At 42.8% G+C, this 16435-nt stretch overlaps 1 protein-coding gene across 2 annotated transcripts in view; it reads left to right on the top strand.

Annotated features, from left to right (window-relative positions):
- The window catches only part of CRHR2 (corticotropin releasing hormone receptor 2), a 146978-nt gene that overhangs the window by 107771 nt on the left and 22772 nt on the right, over window positions 1–16435 (top strand). For both annotated transcript variants that reach the window (XM_054390035.1, XM_054390036.1), the window contains 3 exons: window positions 1883–2036; window positions 3197–3257; window positions 10989–11061. In XM_054390035.1, coding sequence (XP_054246010.1) covers window positions 1883–2036; window positions 3197–3257; window positions 10989–11061 — 288 coding nt within the window. The remainder of the gene's footprint in view (window positions 1–1882; window positions 2037–3196; window positions 3258–10988; window positions 11062–16435) is intronic.

The raw sequence follows: 16435 nt of genomic DNA, 5'->3' as shown, positions 1-16435 counted from the left end.
GTTTCCTATGGAAACAGTGCAGAGGGAGATCTCACTACTATTAGGTGTATTTGTCTGTATCTGGCCCAGTATATTCCCAGCCTGCTGGCCAATTCCACTCAGTTCTGACACAGGGACAACAGGCTCAGGTATCATTATTTTGTACAGTTTTTGTGAAAACAAGTAGCTGTGGAGAGGACAAAAAAATTGTGTAAGTGTTGCAGCTGAGGGAAAGATGGGAACAAGAGTCTAGACTTTATACCAGGGAATTTACATGAGATTGAGGCCACAGGGAAAGACTGAATTCATGCTCATCCATTCAAAAATAGAATGTGAGAATCAGAGGCTCTGGGAACTTACTCTTGCTAGTGTGGGGATCAGTCAGGAACGGAATCAAAATCTTTGTGTGATGTTAGCCAGAATTAGGATTTGGATTTGTTTGTGGCTTTATGTTCCTTTGCTCAAGCCAAAAGAAGTAGGGAGGGGGAGGAGAGCAAATTTAATTTTGCTTAAACAAAGCTTTGACATATACAGAATCCTTCATCCTCTTTTGAATTGTGTTCGGTTTTAATCCTCTGTTACAGACAAAGCCAACCCAGATTTCAAATCTTAATGAAATAATAGAGACCTGAAAGTTTTAACACACCCCAAAGATTTCTTCCTTTTATTTCAGCTCAATAAACAAAAGTGATGGCAACTTATGAACAGGCTATCATTTTGTAACTCCATTTCTTATCCAACAAATTCTTAATCCACAGCATTTGCTGCATTTAATGGTGCATCTGCTGTGCTGTTGGCTGCCTGGAGATCATCTGTGTGTACAGCATATGAAATCTGAATTAAAATTAACTGGGGGTCAAAGTTTCAAATATTTAGGCAGAGTTAATTAAAAGGTTGGAAAATGGTGAGACCAAAATGACATCAGTGATACCAGCTAGCACAGGTAATTAATGTCATGCTTCAGGGAATATGCTGAATGCCTGCTTGCACAGAAAGGAATTTTCCCAGACCTCTGGGTGTAGCTCTGTGGAAATTAGCATCAGCAGTTACTTGTGATTTATTGATATGATATTACCATCTGCCTCCCTATAGCTAACTCTGTATTCCACAGCTGTGCTCTGACTGCAGATATTTTTACTCAACAGTCAGCCTGACCAAAAAATTCCTGTTGAGCTTACAGAATCACAGAATCAACCAGGTACCAAGATCCTCCAAGATCATCAAGTCTAACCGATCACCCAACCCTATCTAATCAACTAGACCATGGCACTAAATGCCTCAGATGTGGGCAGTGATGTGACTTACAAACTGAAGCATTAAAGGCAGGAGTAGAGAGGATGAAGAGGCTGATGAAAGTAAAATAAAAGCATATTTTTAAAGTAAAATACCTCTTTTTTTTTTTCCTAAATCACAGCAGTATTTCCTCTCTTCATTGGAAATGAAGCAAAACTGTGACCTTAACTTTTACCTTGTATTTTCTTTGAGGTGTTCAGCAGGTGGGCTATGATGCTTACACTCTTATGTCATGTTTGGCTACAGCCATCTAGGCTATGGCTGTACCTCCCTGAGAGATCATCTGTAGTCAAATGACCTGGCTCTTCATGTCTTCATTCCACATGGCTGCTTCTTAAATTGCTTGCAGATGTGGACATAACTTATGGCATGCTAACTTTCCAGACTTGCTCAGGTACAGGAGATCCTGCACATTGTGGTCGAAGCCAAGCCTCAGCAGAAAGTCACAAGCATAGCAATGAGTTCCTAAGATATTGTGATTCCAAGTCCCAGGTATAATTCTGCATCTCATGAATGAATTATATCATTGATTTTTAAGGGAATAACAACATAGAAGCTATTAAATGTTCTCACCATGAATTAAACATACTCTCTTCTGGTTCCTTTCCAGCCTTGGTGTCGATGTATTACCACTGTCTACAATTATTTTGTGGTGACCAATTTCTTCTGGATGTTTGTGGAAGGCTGCTACTTACACACTGCTATAGTGATGACTTACTCCACAGACAAGCTGAGGAAATGGGTCTTCCTCTTCATAGGATGGTGTAAGTGGCTTGGGTGTTTAAAATGATGTCACATGGTACCTGGCTTTAAAATGATATAGACAAGAGCAGCAAGAACACTTAAATGCTTCCAGGGATGAGGTGTCCACAACTTCTCTGGGCAGCCCATTCCAGAGGGTGGTGAGGCACTGGAACAGGTCACCTAAAGAAGTTGTGGATGTTTCATCCCTCAAATTGTTTAAGATTGGGCTGGATGAGCCTTTGAGCAGCCTGGTCTAGTAGGAGATGTCCTGCCCATGGCAGGGGAATTGGAACTATATTATCTTTAAGGTCCCTTTCAGCTCAAGCTGTTCCATGATATGATTTGATGAACAAAGTATAAAAATCCCACTGTGGTGAAATCTGACATTCTATCCTAACTTCATCAGAACAGTGTGAGGTCAGGCTTAGTTCTTCATTGTGGTGATGAGATAAAGCTAATGGATTATTGCTGGAGCTATCTTCTTCATTTACCTCCTCAGCTAAAGAGAAAGAGAACTCCCAGGCTCAGCATTTTGGCAATGCAGCAGTTCATACAACATCCCTTTGACATGAAACAGAAAAGGCACTGTCTATGCTGTGTGGACCACTCAGCCTCAAGAGACACTTCTGAGCAAGGAGCTGACTAGAAGAGAAGCCTAATTATCTGCCAGTCTAAGCTTACAGCTATCTTTTGGCCTGCTGAGGCATTTCTTCCAAGAAAACAGGCTTAAACAAAGAGTAATGTCATCTTTGTACTATGCTTGTGGCTACTCAGACAGAAAAACAGTTCATTGCATGCCCTGTTGTATCACTTCTGCTGTGTCATCCTGGGCAAGAGCAAAGGCTGCTTCTTTTCCCAAGCTGCATCAGCAGAAGCTGGTCCATCAGTACAGGCTTGGAGCCATCTGTCAGAGTAGCAGTCCTGCTGAAAAGGAGGTAGGGCTTGCAGTGGATGCAGGCTCAGTGTAAGCCATCAGTGCCCTCTCATCATGAAGATGGTAAAAGACATACATGAAGAGGTCTTCACAGTTGCCATGTCTGAAGTATAGGAAGATAAGACCACTTGATTCAGAGCCTTCCAGTTCATTACCCAAGGCTCTTTTCACACAAATCTGAGTCTACATCTGTAGCATCCATCTAGATGGGTTGTGATTAACTCCTGGGTTTTTTTGCTGTTGCAGGTATTCCTTGCCCAATCATCATTGCCTGGGCCATTGGCAAACTGTATTATGAGAATGAACAGTAAGTAATGTTAAGATTTCTGTTTCTGTGGCTCTCTAAATTAATTAAGGAATGCCTGCAGGCTGAACTTGTAATTTAGAAATAAGGCTGATTGATAGGAAAGAGGAAAGGTCACACCACCTCCATCCAAATCCAAACCATCTCAAATTTCAGAGCACCACTTGAGTCATCTCCTGGAAATACCTTTCCCAAATACCACTGGCCAAGGCCTGAAGCTCTCATTTGATAGCTTTATACATGATTTACAGGCAGGGTAATCTCCTTCAATGGGAATTTTGCTTGAGCAAGACCTTGGTAAAAACTACAGCTGAGTGCTAAAGGATTTAACCTTCTGGATGTGCAGAATTCAGTTGACAGGCTGCCAAGAATAGTCTTATGACTGGAATTTTTGCATTTCTGTTTCTGGCTTTTCCAGTTGGAAGCAGTTACTGCATGAAATTGAAAAATATGGGAGATAAAGAGGCATCAGTGGTTGGGGAAATTTCCCCCCAAACATTGATATAGATCAGCTTGTACTTACCACCTGTACTGTTTGGATCAGTGTCTGTTATCTGTTACATAGCCCTAAAAGGATTCTTTTCTCCACAAATCTGCTTAACATGTGACCACATTGTTTGTCTCTCTGTAGTATATCTGATTAAGTATGTGTACCTTGTAGGTGTCTGCATCTACACTAATCTGTGGTCTCATGATCAGCAGTGATCAGTCAAAACAGTAAATGCAGTCTGGGGTGCATTTCATCTGGATGGAGATGTCTAAAGCAGGTTGGATAAATTAGACTTACATGCACTGGTTTTCCTGACTGGAAGCTATATGGATTGGATGGGGAGAAATTCTGTAATGGACTAAATTCCTTTTCTCCCTACAAACTTTTGAAACTGTGATGGTTTTAAGACTGTCTTTTTAATTTTTCTTCACAAAGTTCAAGCAGAGAAAGTGAAAGAATGTAACTAAGTCACTATTGGGTGTAAGAAAGCAAAATAACGATTGTTCTAAACACTTCCATTGGAGAGAGAGAAATGCTTAAGAATCTCTACTCAAAACAAGGTTGGGGAGTTGGGCAGTTCTCTGCTTGCTGGGCTTCTGTCTGTCTGCTGTTTCTTCTTTTCTGGCTGAAGATAACACATGACCTTGACAAGCTAAGTCTAACAGCCTCTCTGCTTCTTGACTCTCTGCCTTCTGCCATGGGAGTCTGGGGGGATTCCTTCTGGTTGTGGGGGTAGATCCCTTGGGGGAAGCAAAGGGGGCTTGGTTTTGCTTTTCTGTTGATTGTATATATTTGCAAATGTTGTGAATTGTGTCTATTTGAACATATTCATTGCATTTCATCAGAGATTGTAGATTTGCTTGTAAATACAGCTTGCATTTGCTTCCAGACTGAGCTAGCCTGGTCATTGTCAGTGTGGGACGGGGATTTCAGCTCTCACACTGTTACAGAAACCTTGACCAGTCTCTCTTCTGTAGCTCTAATGGTGACCCTGGAGGTGATGAAATGGTCACCTTTAAACATCACCAAACAAAATAACCCAAACTTGTGTCTTGAAACCTGGAGAGGCAAAACACCAGTTCCTTTATCCATGCTGATGCACATGAAACGTTCTTGCTCTGTGTAAGTTCAACACTGAGGATTGAACACCACATTTGGGAAGATTGCTCAGCACTCCCAAAAGAAATAAGGAAAAGTAGGGCCCCTGATAGAAACACACTACAAAAACAGCTATGGCACTGCACACAAGATGGATAGATGGAGAAACCACTGCATCATCTGTATCACTGCTTCCTTTCACCATCACCCCAAATGTGTTGTGCATTGTGAAAGTGCAGAATTTGGTTTCTGCCCACCACAGCGTGAGGTGTGATGGCCTGGAGCCTCAGTGTTGCATTCACTTACTGCCAGTTCTGGGGCCAGGATTTAAGTGATTTACTCTGCTTCAGAAATGGAAGCTGGATGCTTCAGGAGTGCCAGTCCTTTGATCCAGCACATACACCCAGGCAGGCAGAGCTCTTGTAAATGAAGAGCTGATAAGGACATTAAAGCTGTAAGGCAAAGGCTGTTAAATGAAATATGCTTTTTGCATATGTAGCAATGTCACACGGAGAGGAGACTCGGTCAAATAAATGAACCAAAGTAAAAGGAGATAAATAACTTCCCAAGGGCCTGTCAATTGCCATAAATACTCACTCATCTCAAGGATTAATGTGTGTGGTACTTCAGGTGAGCCCCTGCTCACTGCCTCCCAGGCTGAGGAAGGGAGCAGATTGTGCTAAGCAGTCCAGCTGAAGCACAGGATGAGTACCTGTGAGTGAGATGTGCACGTGTGTGTGTTTAACGTAGTTATGGTCTGTTCTTGTCTCCAGTCTGCCAGCCCCTGGGACAGTTTGGACTAAATTTCCTGGCATTTACAAAATCCTTTCACTGTGCTGGGATGACAGAGAAATCATGCTTTGCATTTGAATTCTGCCTGCAAATGTAGACAGATGAGATAAAACTAATCCCTGGCTTGGAGAAATAATTGCTGCCAGGATATTGGAGTATCTCTCATATGAGGAGAGGCTGGAAGGGTTGAGAGTGTTTAGCCAGGAGTCAAGAGAAGGCTCAAGGGGATCTTTATCAGTGCTTATGAAGGGTATGAAGGGTATGAAGAAGGTGGATCCAGACACTTCTCATTGCCCCGTGATAGGGAAATATGCAGTGGCTCAAAGTGAAACACAGAAAATACCTTTTTACTGCGAGGATGAAGGATGCTCCCCAGGGAAACTGTGGACTCTTTGTCCTTTCAAAAGCCAGCTAGGCACAGCTTTCAGCTGCACTGCTTCAGCTGACTTTGCCTGGGGCAGAGGGATGGACATAGTCTCCAGAGGTCCCTGCCAACCTTGGCTGTTCTGTGCAAACAGGCTGCACTCCACAGCTGGCCTAGCTGTTATGCTCAAGTTTTCTTGACCCCTGGGGAAATGATGCTATTCCTTCATGAGGCCAGACCTGGCAAACTGGACACATGGGAAATAACAGCTCCTAAGACTGTTTGGGTATCTCCATGGACAGCCCAAAATTCAGGAAGAAATGGGAAACTCCTTCATCTGGGTATGCATCTCAGCTGTAACCTGAGGTTACAGGAACTGGGATTCGGGTTACATAGCTCGTAATAGCACACAGGAAGAATGCTAAGAAAATGCCTTAACCAACTCCTAATTTTTTTCATTTTTGTACCTAGAGACCATGTTCTGCACAGTGAGTCAAACATAATTGGTACTGTGGCAAATATCCTGTCTGGGGTTTAGCAGTTCTTCAGCAAAATCTGACAGCTCTGAAAATCACTGCTGCTAAGTCTCAATAAAAGGAAAAAACCACACACACAACTGATTAAGAATTATTGTAGTAATTTCCTTGATGGACAGTTGGTTAAAGGGGAGAACATTAGTAAGGTCTAATTAACAATCATGATAAAACCATGGTGGTTTTTGTTATGTAAAGAACTATGAGAGAACTATGAAGAACATTAATTAGTGCTGTTCAATAGAAGAATGTTTACAGCTCTGAGACTCATCAGATCTGTCTTCCTAAACTGTCATCTTCAATATTCAGGGAGTGTTTGTTTATCCTTTCAGAGGTGAAAAAAAAAAAAAAAAAAAAAAAAAGCAGCTTTTATTTAACACTAATAGAATTAAAATTCTCATGCACCAAGTAATTTTCAGTGGCTTACGTTTTGCTTTTTTGATATTAAAGAAATACACAGTGCTGGCTGGGTGGGCAGAGGCCAATGGGCTGAAATTTAACAATGCTAAGTGCAGAGTTCTACACTTTGGACACAACAACCCCAAGCAGTGCTACAGGCTGGGGACAGAGTGGCTGAGAGCAGCCAGGCAGAGAGGGACCTGGGGGTGCTGGTTGATAGTAGGCTGAACATGAGCCAGCAGTGTGCCCAGGAGCCAGGAGAGCCAATGGCATCCTGGCCTGGATCAGGAATAGTGTAGCCAGCAGGACAAGGGAGGTTATTTTTCCCCTGTACTCAGCTCTGGTCAGGCCACACCTTGAGTCCTGTGTCCAGTTCTGGGCTCCTCAATTCAAGAGAGATGTTGAGGTACTGGAATGTGTCCAGAGAAGGGCAATGAAGCTGGGGAGGGGTCTGGAACACAAACCCTATGAGGAGAGGCTGAGGGAGCTGGGGGTGTTTAGCCTGGAGAAGAGGAGGCTCAGGGGAGACCTCATTGCTGTCTACAACTACCTGAAGGGAGGTTGTAGCCAGGTGGGGGTTGGGATCTTCTCCCAGGCAACCAGCAGCAGAAGAAGGGGACACAGTCTCAAGCTGTGCCAGGGGAGGTCTAGGCTGGGTGTTAGGAGGAAGTTCGTCACAGAGAGGTTTGCCATTGGGATGTGCTGCCCAGGGAGGTGGTGGAGTCACTCTCCCTGGAGATGTTCAAGTGAAGCCTGGATGAGGCACTTAGTGCCATGGTCTGGTTGATTGGATGGGGCTGGGTGATAGGTTGGACTGGATGATCTTGGAGGTCTCTTCCAACCTGGTTGATTCTATGATTTTCTTGCCAAAATAACAGTTTATGTTGGGTTTAAAGTAAGAGTTAAGATGACAGGGGAGTTGGAATTAGATGATCCCTGTGGTCCCTTCCAACCCTGACTGATTCTATGATTCTATGACAGACAGAAATGTTTGCAGTTTCTCAGGTAAGGTCCCAGGTTGAACGCTTAGACTGTAAATGTGAAGTAGAGCTAATCAAATGCAGACGTTTTTGATATCACTGGCAAGTATCTGTCCTCTCCCACTTACTGTCCCAATTTAATGGATGTAGTAGAAATTTTTGGTAGCAATGTGACAGTTCTATTCTGTAGCCTAATGAGATGAACGCCATCCTAGGAAAGCTGCTTTGTTTTTCTACAGCTACAAAAGGAACCTGGAGCATCAGGCTCCCCTGTAGATGCCCGTAGTGTGGAAGTCTCCTTTTGGCCACAACCTTAGAATTGTAGAATCACAGAATCAGTCAGGGTTGGAAGGGACCACAAGGATCATCCAGTTCCAACCCCCCTGCCATGGGCAGGGACACCTCACACTACATCAGGCTGGCCAAAGCCTCATCCAGCCTGGCCTTAAACACCTCCAGGGATGGGGCCTCAACCAGCTCCCTGGACAACCCATTCCAGGCTCTCACCACTCCCATGGTGAAGAACTTCTTCCTCACCTCCAGTCTGAATCTCCCCACTTCCAGCTTTATTCCATTCCCCCTAGTCCTGTCACTCCCTGATAGCCTAAAAAGTCCCTCCCCAGCTTTCTTGTAGCCCCCTTCAGATACTGGAAGGTCACAAGAAGGTCACCTCAGAGCCTTCTCTGGATAGGATTGTTTCTTGGATTGTGTGGAAGTGTGTGTAACACACACAATGCTTCACTTAGTGCAACCTTGGTTTAATGCTGAGCTCAAGGCAATTAATGGCAGCAATTTGCTCTTCAGGATGGTCTTAACAGTTAAGCAATATTTAAATTCCAAAGAGCAATGAGCAGCCTTTGCACTGGAACCTCAGTTGTGCCTTACCAGCTCTATTCCAAATTCTCTGCTGACTTTTCCTAGCCCACTAATTTCTGCAACATGCCTCAGTCTGTTTCTTATTAGTCCCTCTGTTAGATTCCTCTGCTCAAACAGCCAGCTTCCCAGAAACTCCTCTGCTAATAGCACCTGGTTGTCTGTGCTTCAGGCAATATCTAATAGGTCTCCCAAAATGCCTTTCAAAAAATCTCTCTCAAATGTAGGTCTTGCAAGTTCTAGAGAGTCGTGTTTCCTGCCTTGGCATATTTTCTACTTTTATTTTTTGTATCTTTCCATCACCACAAATAAAAAAACATAAACAAAAAAATCAATTTCATTCATTTAAGACTGCCCTGGGGATTTTTCTTGGATAATAACTTAGCTGGAGGAAGTATCTCATTCCAAGTCTTGCTCTCATCACCAGATTCTGGAAGATTACTTGTAAAAATTAGCAGTGTACAGTAATTTGCAGCCAGTGCACCAGGGAATGGTTTGTATTTATGAAACATTTAAAGCTCTTTCATTCACTTGGGACTTAAAAGATGTAGAAATTGAATCAAGTAAAAGCAAACAATTGTGTGATACTGAGTGTGTTCCCAGATACCTGCTGCTCAGCATTCTGTAGAGTGAGTTCAGAGAGTGCATTTTGCAGTGGGCAAACAGCTCCTTCTGGTTTAGCAATCAACACTCTTTGGAGATAGGCTTGGGCAGCATTATGTGATTCAAAATAATTTCATCTGAACCATAGCTTTCCTTAATCTTGGTTTATTTGCCTTCAGCTCATGAGGTCATGTCCTGCAGACTGCAACCACTTTGAGGCCACAAATATTATTTCTTGCATGCTTGTAAATCGGCACCTGTCTCCATGCTCTCCCTGGCTCAGGAATTATCCTTGTTTTCATGTCTCCAGTGGCACTAAGCTTATGTCTTGTCACAAGAAGGCGTAAGTTTTGCTGTGTAGAGTTGTTATGTGGTGCCCACAAAAGGAAAAAAATTAACTCCCAGAGCCTTGAACTCCAGAGTCTACTCCCTAAGGGGTCTGGAGCTCCACTGACCAAAACCTCAAGTCATTGTGATAGTAAGGTTGTATCTGCTTGGTGGAACCAGGTTCCAGACCATGTGGCTGTATCTGCAATATTAATTTAGCTGGGCCTGGAATCATTCCTAGGGCTGGAGTCAAAATAGCATGAAGTCGTTCACATCCATATTTTTAAACCCTTTTGGCATCCAAATCAGGGTAGCTGCAGTTTGTAGGCTATTGGGAACGTCCTCTGGCTCTTGCTAGCTCCAGATTTGTTCCCCAGGAATAGTTTCAAGCTGGCTGTTGTTTAGCCTGGGCCAAAACTGCATCAAGGAAAATGTAAGGGTGTGATTGAGTCCAGACCTGAGCCTGGTTACAGATTAATTTACTGACATAAATAAAACTGATTTATTACTCTCAGTTAAGAGAATGGAGTGAATGCCAGTATGGATTGCTGTGGAATCACAGCCTTAGTCCATCATATAACACAGCAGGGAGAAGAACACTTGTAATTGGTGGAAATCCAGACAGCAATTCATCACACATGACACATCCAGGCTCTGCTAGTTCCAGGCCCTTCAGTTTACCTTTGATTGCTCTTAACCTGAGTTGATTTCCTTTTGGTGATGTTGGATCAGTTATTTGCAAGCTTCAGATTAATTCTGTGCTGTATGCTGGACTCGGTGGTCACCAATTTGGTTCAGAGACCATGGGATCAGCTCCTTACTCATCCAGTAGAGTATTTAGACAGCATTTCCTTACAGCTTGAGATATACTTGTTCAAAGTTACAGCCCTTACTTCATGGAATTTAAGTGTCTCTGGGCACTGCAATAAAAAACAGAATTTTTTATTTTACTTTCATCCCTTTTCAGACTTAGAAGGACACATCATCTGCATCCCCTTTATAGCAGGTTCTCACATTTCTTAGAAATACTACACATGGGCAATAGCCATAAGCGTAGTGGGAACACAAAATGTCTAATTGGAGGGGGAAATGGGGCTTAGATCTGTGGACAAAGGTGACTTAGTAGCAGAAAACTTCTTCACTTGTAGATCATGTGTGTGATTAAACAACTCAGGGAATAAGGGAACATCTCACTATGGTGTCCTTGAGATCACAATCTAAAAGAAGTGCATTCTCCTTTATGAATTATTGTCTTATTTGTGTTTTTTCTTACAGGTGCTGGTTTGGAAAGGAGCCAGGGAAATACATTGACTACATATATCAAGGACCAGTGATTCTTGTTCTTCTGGTGGGTGTGTATGTGGTGCAGAAAGACACTGCCATCTCCCATTGAGGGATAATTTGATAGACTCTTGTGATGTTCCACATCTACTTTTATGTTAAATAAGACACAAACAAGGTCAAACCTCTTCAGTTGTTCTCTGAAGTTGACCTTGTTTGTGCCATGATAGCTAACACTACAAGTCAAAATTGCAGTGATCTGTTTTTTGCTGTTTCCTTGACCTTAGGCCATTCTTTCCTCCTGCCTCTGTAATGCTGTTTGTGTTCCTTTGTGCAATGTTTTCAGCTGTGTGAAGGAAAAATGTTCTAAAACAGGAGGTTACAATATCTGCTCATCCACTTGAGGCTTTTGAGAGCTAGGGTGATTCCATCATGCACATTGATTAGAAAAATGCAGTAAGCAAGTTAAGGAACTGATGCATTCCTCTGCATCTACAAGGTAAGGAACTGGTACATTGACCTACATCTTCTACATCCTCATCACTGCTGTGTATTTGTTTGTTGGCTTTCTTGTTGTATAGCTTCCTTTTCAGTGCTGCCTACAGTTAACAGGCTGTTTATGTGTTTACCCAACACTCTGTCTCCTGTGCCAACCAACAGTAGGCAGAAGAAGAAGGAAGCTCATTCATAAACTATTTTGAGCCTTCAGCTGATGTCGAGGGATGCTTTCCCAGAAAATAACTGGGTGTGGATGGAAAAGATGAGGCTTTTAGAAAGGACAATGCTGATTCTGCTCTTTCATTCTTTTCATTCCTAGGCCACCTAGGAAGAAGGCAGATGTCCTAACAGAGAATTCACAGGGCTCAGTGGGGTCTCCTCTCTTAGGAAACCAAGACTCAGTACAGCTGTCCCTTACACCTCCAACCCCATGGAAAAAGGTGCAAATGCTCTAGAGCAGGCATTTGCTGCAAGCTTTCTCAAAGACAAGAAGCTATTTGCTCTCACCTTTCATGTGATTCATCACCAAAAAAAAAAAAAGCTTTTCTGTTGCCTAGGAAGCCAGCTACTAATGTGAATGTTCCATAACCTGAAATCAGGAGAGTTAATTTCTGTGTTAATTGTTAAGATGGCTGAAAAGAGAAAAAAAGATACAGTAGAAGTCTGGGTTTATGTAAGAATTCTTTTCTTTATGTTTTAAGGAGAGAAACAGAATTGATGTGATACACACAATGTAATTGTGAGTCACCAAGGGAGCCATCCCCAAAACCACAAACAGCCTCACAGTAAATTAACTAGACTAACTCACAAACAAATGCTGTTTACACAACACAAGGTAACAGCTTTGCAATACTTGGAGCATTTTGTTTTCCTACCCCTTTAGTCATCAAGGTCTGTAAAATCTTTAGGTGGCATCTCTGGCAGATAGCAGAGGTAGCTTGGAGTCATGAAAATATCTTTGTTCTCCCCAGAACAGCACTTCCTTTTTAATATGTCATACTTAAAGATCCCAAAGAGGCACAGAAAGTGGAGGTACAGTGCCTTGTTATGTACAGGTCATTATATATATCTGCATCTGATTTAGAGCAACTTTGAGAGCCCCTGTAAAATGAGCCAATAGCTATACTGAACTGATGTTGCTTATTGAACCTTTCTACATTGGTTTGCACTTGAGCTCTAATTAAGACACTAATCAGTTAACAACAGTGATTGCACTGCAGGGTGGAAAGCATCTAATACAATTAAGAGAAGAAACATGAGGGCAAGCCCACCCTTCCCTCTCCTATCAGAAAGCATGGCTGGGTGAGGAAAAGAGCTTTCTGGAGATACAATCTAAAATGTGAAGATGACAACTCCTCTTACAATACACCCCTGATTGCTAAAACATCCCCTCCCCCTCTTGACTCAGCTGACAGTTGCTTCGTGTTTATATTGAAAATACACAGCTCCACAGTGTGCTAAGGCAGCTGAACAGGCTCATTTTTTGATCCTTATGCAAAGAAACTCAAATTGCCTTGAGAAGAGAAGGCTGGGAGGGGATCTCATCAATGTCTATAAATATCTGAGGGGTGGGTGTCCAGCTGCAGGTGCCAGGCTCTTTTCAGTGGTGCCCAGTGATAGGACAGGGAACAAAAGGAACAAGCTGGAACACAGGAGGTTGCACCTAAACACGAGGAGACGCTTCTTTGTGGTGAGGGTGGCAGAGGACTGGAACAGGCTGCCCAGAGAGGTTGTGGAGTTTCCTCCTCTGGAGACTTTCAAAACCCACCTGGACATGTTCCTGCTCTGGCATGGGGGCTGGACTCGGTGGTCTCTGGAGGTCCCTTCCAACACCTAAGATTCTGTGATTCTGTGATTGTTTGAGTTCCTGACAATTTCAAGAGTGTTGCAAGAAATGATGGATTAAGAGCACTGAAGTTTGCTATCTGCCATGTGCTCCAAGCCACACAGTCAAATATCACCCTCCCAGTATATCAACACCCTTCTGCCTTAACATAGATGGGGACAAAATCCTGCTTTCCTCTTCCCTCCAGTGAACAGCAGTCACCAGAAAAGGAAGACACAAGGATATCAAAAATAGTAGAGCTCTCTGACCTCTTTCAGTCACAGCTAATGAGTTGGTTTTGAACTGACAAAGAATTTAAATGTTCAGCTGAAGTTCACATTTTATGAAAGAACATACAGAACAATTCTGTGAGAGAACTATCCCAGTGTGCTGCTGGAAAGATCAAGTGGCATGAATCTTACTAAAAGAAATGAATGGTAGTTCCAAAAGAGGGCTCACACTGAAAGCCAAAAGTCTGAACAGTCCATCAGGTTACAGTTTTTGTCCACATGTGAGCACTCAGCCTGTGGCAGTTGAAATTAGTTTCACCCACTCTAATTAGCTAAGGGCCAAGAATGTCCTCAACTCTGTCTTTAAATTGTATTATATTCTGTTATATCTCAGGGTACAAAAACTTTGAACATGTGGGAGAGAGTGATTTATTTGATTGCTTTCCTACTTGTCTTTAGAAGAAACTTGAACATTGGCTTGGGCTGAAAGCAGGGAAATCATTTCAGAGGCAAAGGAACCTGGGTATAAATGCTGACCCTGAACAGTGGGTGAGAAGTTTGCATTTTTACTGTGAAAAAAAATTGTGAGGAGGAAAATATAGAGAGCTAATCCATCTGTGTTTCAATCCTGAAGGGGTTTTGGGTTAGACATATCCCAGGAAAGATCTAACCATTCAGTGCATTGGATGCTTTGAAATGTCATTTCTGATAACATTAGAAAAATAACACTCTAGCTGGTATTTTCTCTTCAAAAGAGCAGGGTTTGAAATTCTGCTACCTAGCCTCAGAGTGACATAAGTAGGTTTTAATCATACATCCCTGTCTGGAGGTAAAGAAGGGTAAAGGGTTGGAAATACATGCTAGGGAAATGAATTTTATTAAGAAAAAAAAAAAAAAAAACCAAACCCAAAACTTTTCTTATGTGCTCTTTTAAATGTAATCCCTGTAAAAGATCTGGTGAAACATAGCAAGATCAGAGGACCAGTCTCAAAAAAAGGCACTGGAGACCATTAATTGAGCTGCCTTTTTTCCTCAATAGCTACTGTGGTGAACTGACTCCAAATATGAAGTGCTCAGCAATATTTCTCAGAGCTAAAACTATATTAAATTTTCTTTTTTTTTTTTTTTTTCAAACTATCAGATCAAATATTTAGGTTCTTTCAGGCCTCACATTCAACTTCAACAGATTTTTTCCCCCTTGCTTTTGAGAATGGAACAGTTTTCTAACCTCTTCTCTTTTTGTATCTCATTGAAAATAATTCATCACAATCAATTAACTGCTGGCATAAGTGGGGTTTAAGGCTGGTAGGAAGACCTGGAGTTCACTTCTGTCTCTACCTTCATCAGCTATTTAGTTTTGAACAAGTTAGATTGCTGCTCTAGATCTCAGTTTCCCCAGCTCAGTTTCCCCAGCTTAATGACACTTATCTTCTGTTGTAAAATGCCTTGAGATGCCTGGCTGACAAGAGCTGTAGAAGAGCTTAAGTGTCCTTAAGAAGATGTGCTCATCCTTACTGCAGTACCACATGTACCAGGCTGGTCTTTATGATGTGATAATCACTAACAGCTTAGCATTTTTGTGGTGGCAAGGTCAAACCACACTGAAGTTTTCAGGGAGCTACCTAGTGTAATTCACAGGATCATAGGATGGCAGGATTTGGAAGGGACCCAAAGAGATCATCGAGTCCAACCACCCTGCCAGAGCAGGACCATACAATCTAGCTCAGGTCACAGAGAAACTCATCCTTATGGGCCTTTAAAGTCTCCAGAGAAGGAGACTCCACAACCTCTCTGGGCAGCCTGTTCAAGTGCTCTGTGACCCTTACAGTAAAGAATTTCCCCCTTGTGCTGAGGTGGAACCTCCTGTGCTGCAGCTTACATCCATTGCTCCTTGTCCTATCACAGGGAGCAAGTGAGCAGAGCCTGTCCCCTCCCTCCTGACCCCCAGCCCTCATATATTTATAAACATTTATTAAATCCCCTCTCAGTCTTCTCTTTTCCAGACTCAAAAGCCCCAAGTCCCTCAGCCTCTCCTCACCAGGCAGTGCTGCAGTCCCCTAATCATCCTCGTAGCCCTCCGCTGGACCCTCTCCAGCAGATCCCTGATCCCTCTTAAACTGGGGAGCCCCAACCTGAACACAGTACTCAAGATGAGGTCTCAGCAGGGCAGAGTAGAGCAGGAGGAGAACCTCCCAAGTCCAACATTGCTTTTGTCAATGGAAGTACACACAGCTCATAACTCTTCCTGTACAGCTAAGATTATTTTCTTTCCCCATTGTGTTACTCTGTATCATGTGATTTCTTGTGCCCTGTTCTGGTCTGGTGACTTACTATTGGGAGTCCCCGTAAGGCTCTCTGCAGTCAGCCTCTTTTTTTTTGTTATCCTGAGCAGCTTAGTGTCACTAAAAAACCTGTCAACCTGCTCTTCAGTCCCTTTTATAGATCACTCAGATCTATGCAAAACAGTACAGATCTACCAGTAGCCTCTCTCCATGGAGCAAACAGATTGTAGATCCACATTCCTACCTGTTCTTTCTTGTATTTCTGTGTAAACCTCTTCACAAGCAGATTTCTTATAGGAGCCTTTGGAGAAACAAATTGGAATTCATTCCAGAAACCGGAATAGACTACTCCCTGCATTTCCCTGATCCTCATGCTGACTCTTTCAGAGGGCTTCACAAACCATTTCATTCTTCCCCTTTACACCTTCTTTCTACAATGGCTTCCCTTCACTATGCAAAGTATTGTCCAGCTGCAGCTCAGCTGGAGGCTATGGGGTATGGCAGTATCTTAGATAGAGCAATCACTGTCTGGTGTTCTGGAAAACCATGCCCTGGAGAAAGCTTCAGTAAATATCTGGGTTGTTTAAGTTTTCAAAACCAAGACGG

Source organism: Indicator indicator, chromosome 20 (assembly GCF_027791375.1).
Source record: "Indicator indicator isolate 239-I01 chromosome 20, UM_Iind_1.1, whole genome shotgun sequence".
Taxonomy (NCBI): domain Eukaryota; kingdom Metazoa; phylum Chordata; class Aves; order Piciformes; family Indicatoridae; genus Indicator; species Indicator indicator.
This window is presented reverse-complemented; position numbering and strand designations above follow the sequence as displayed.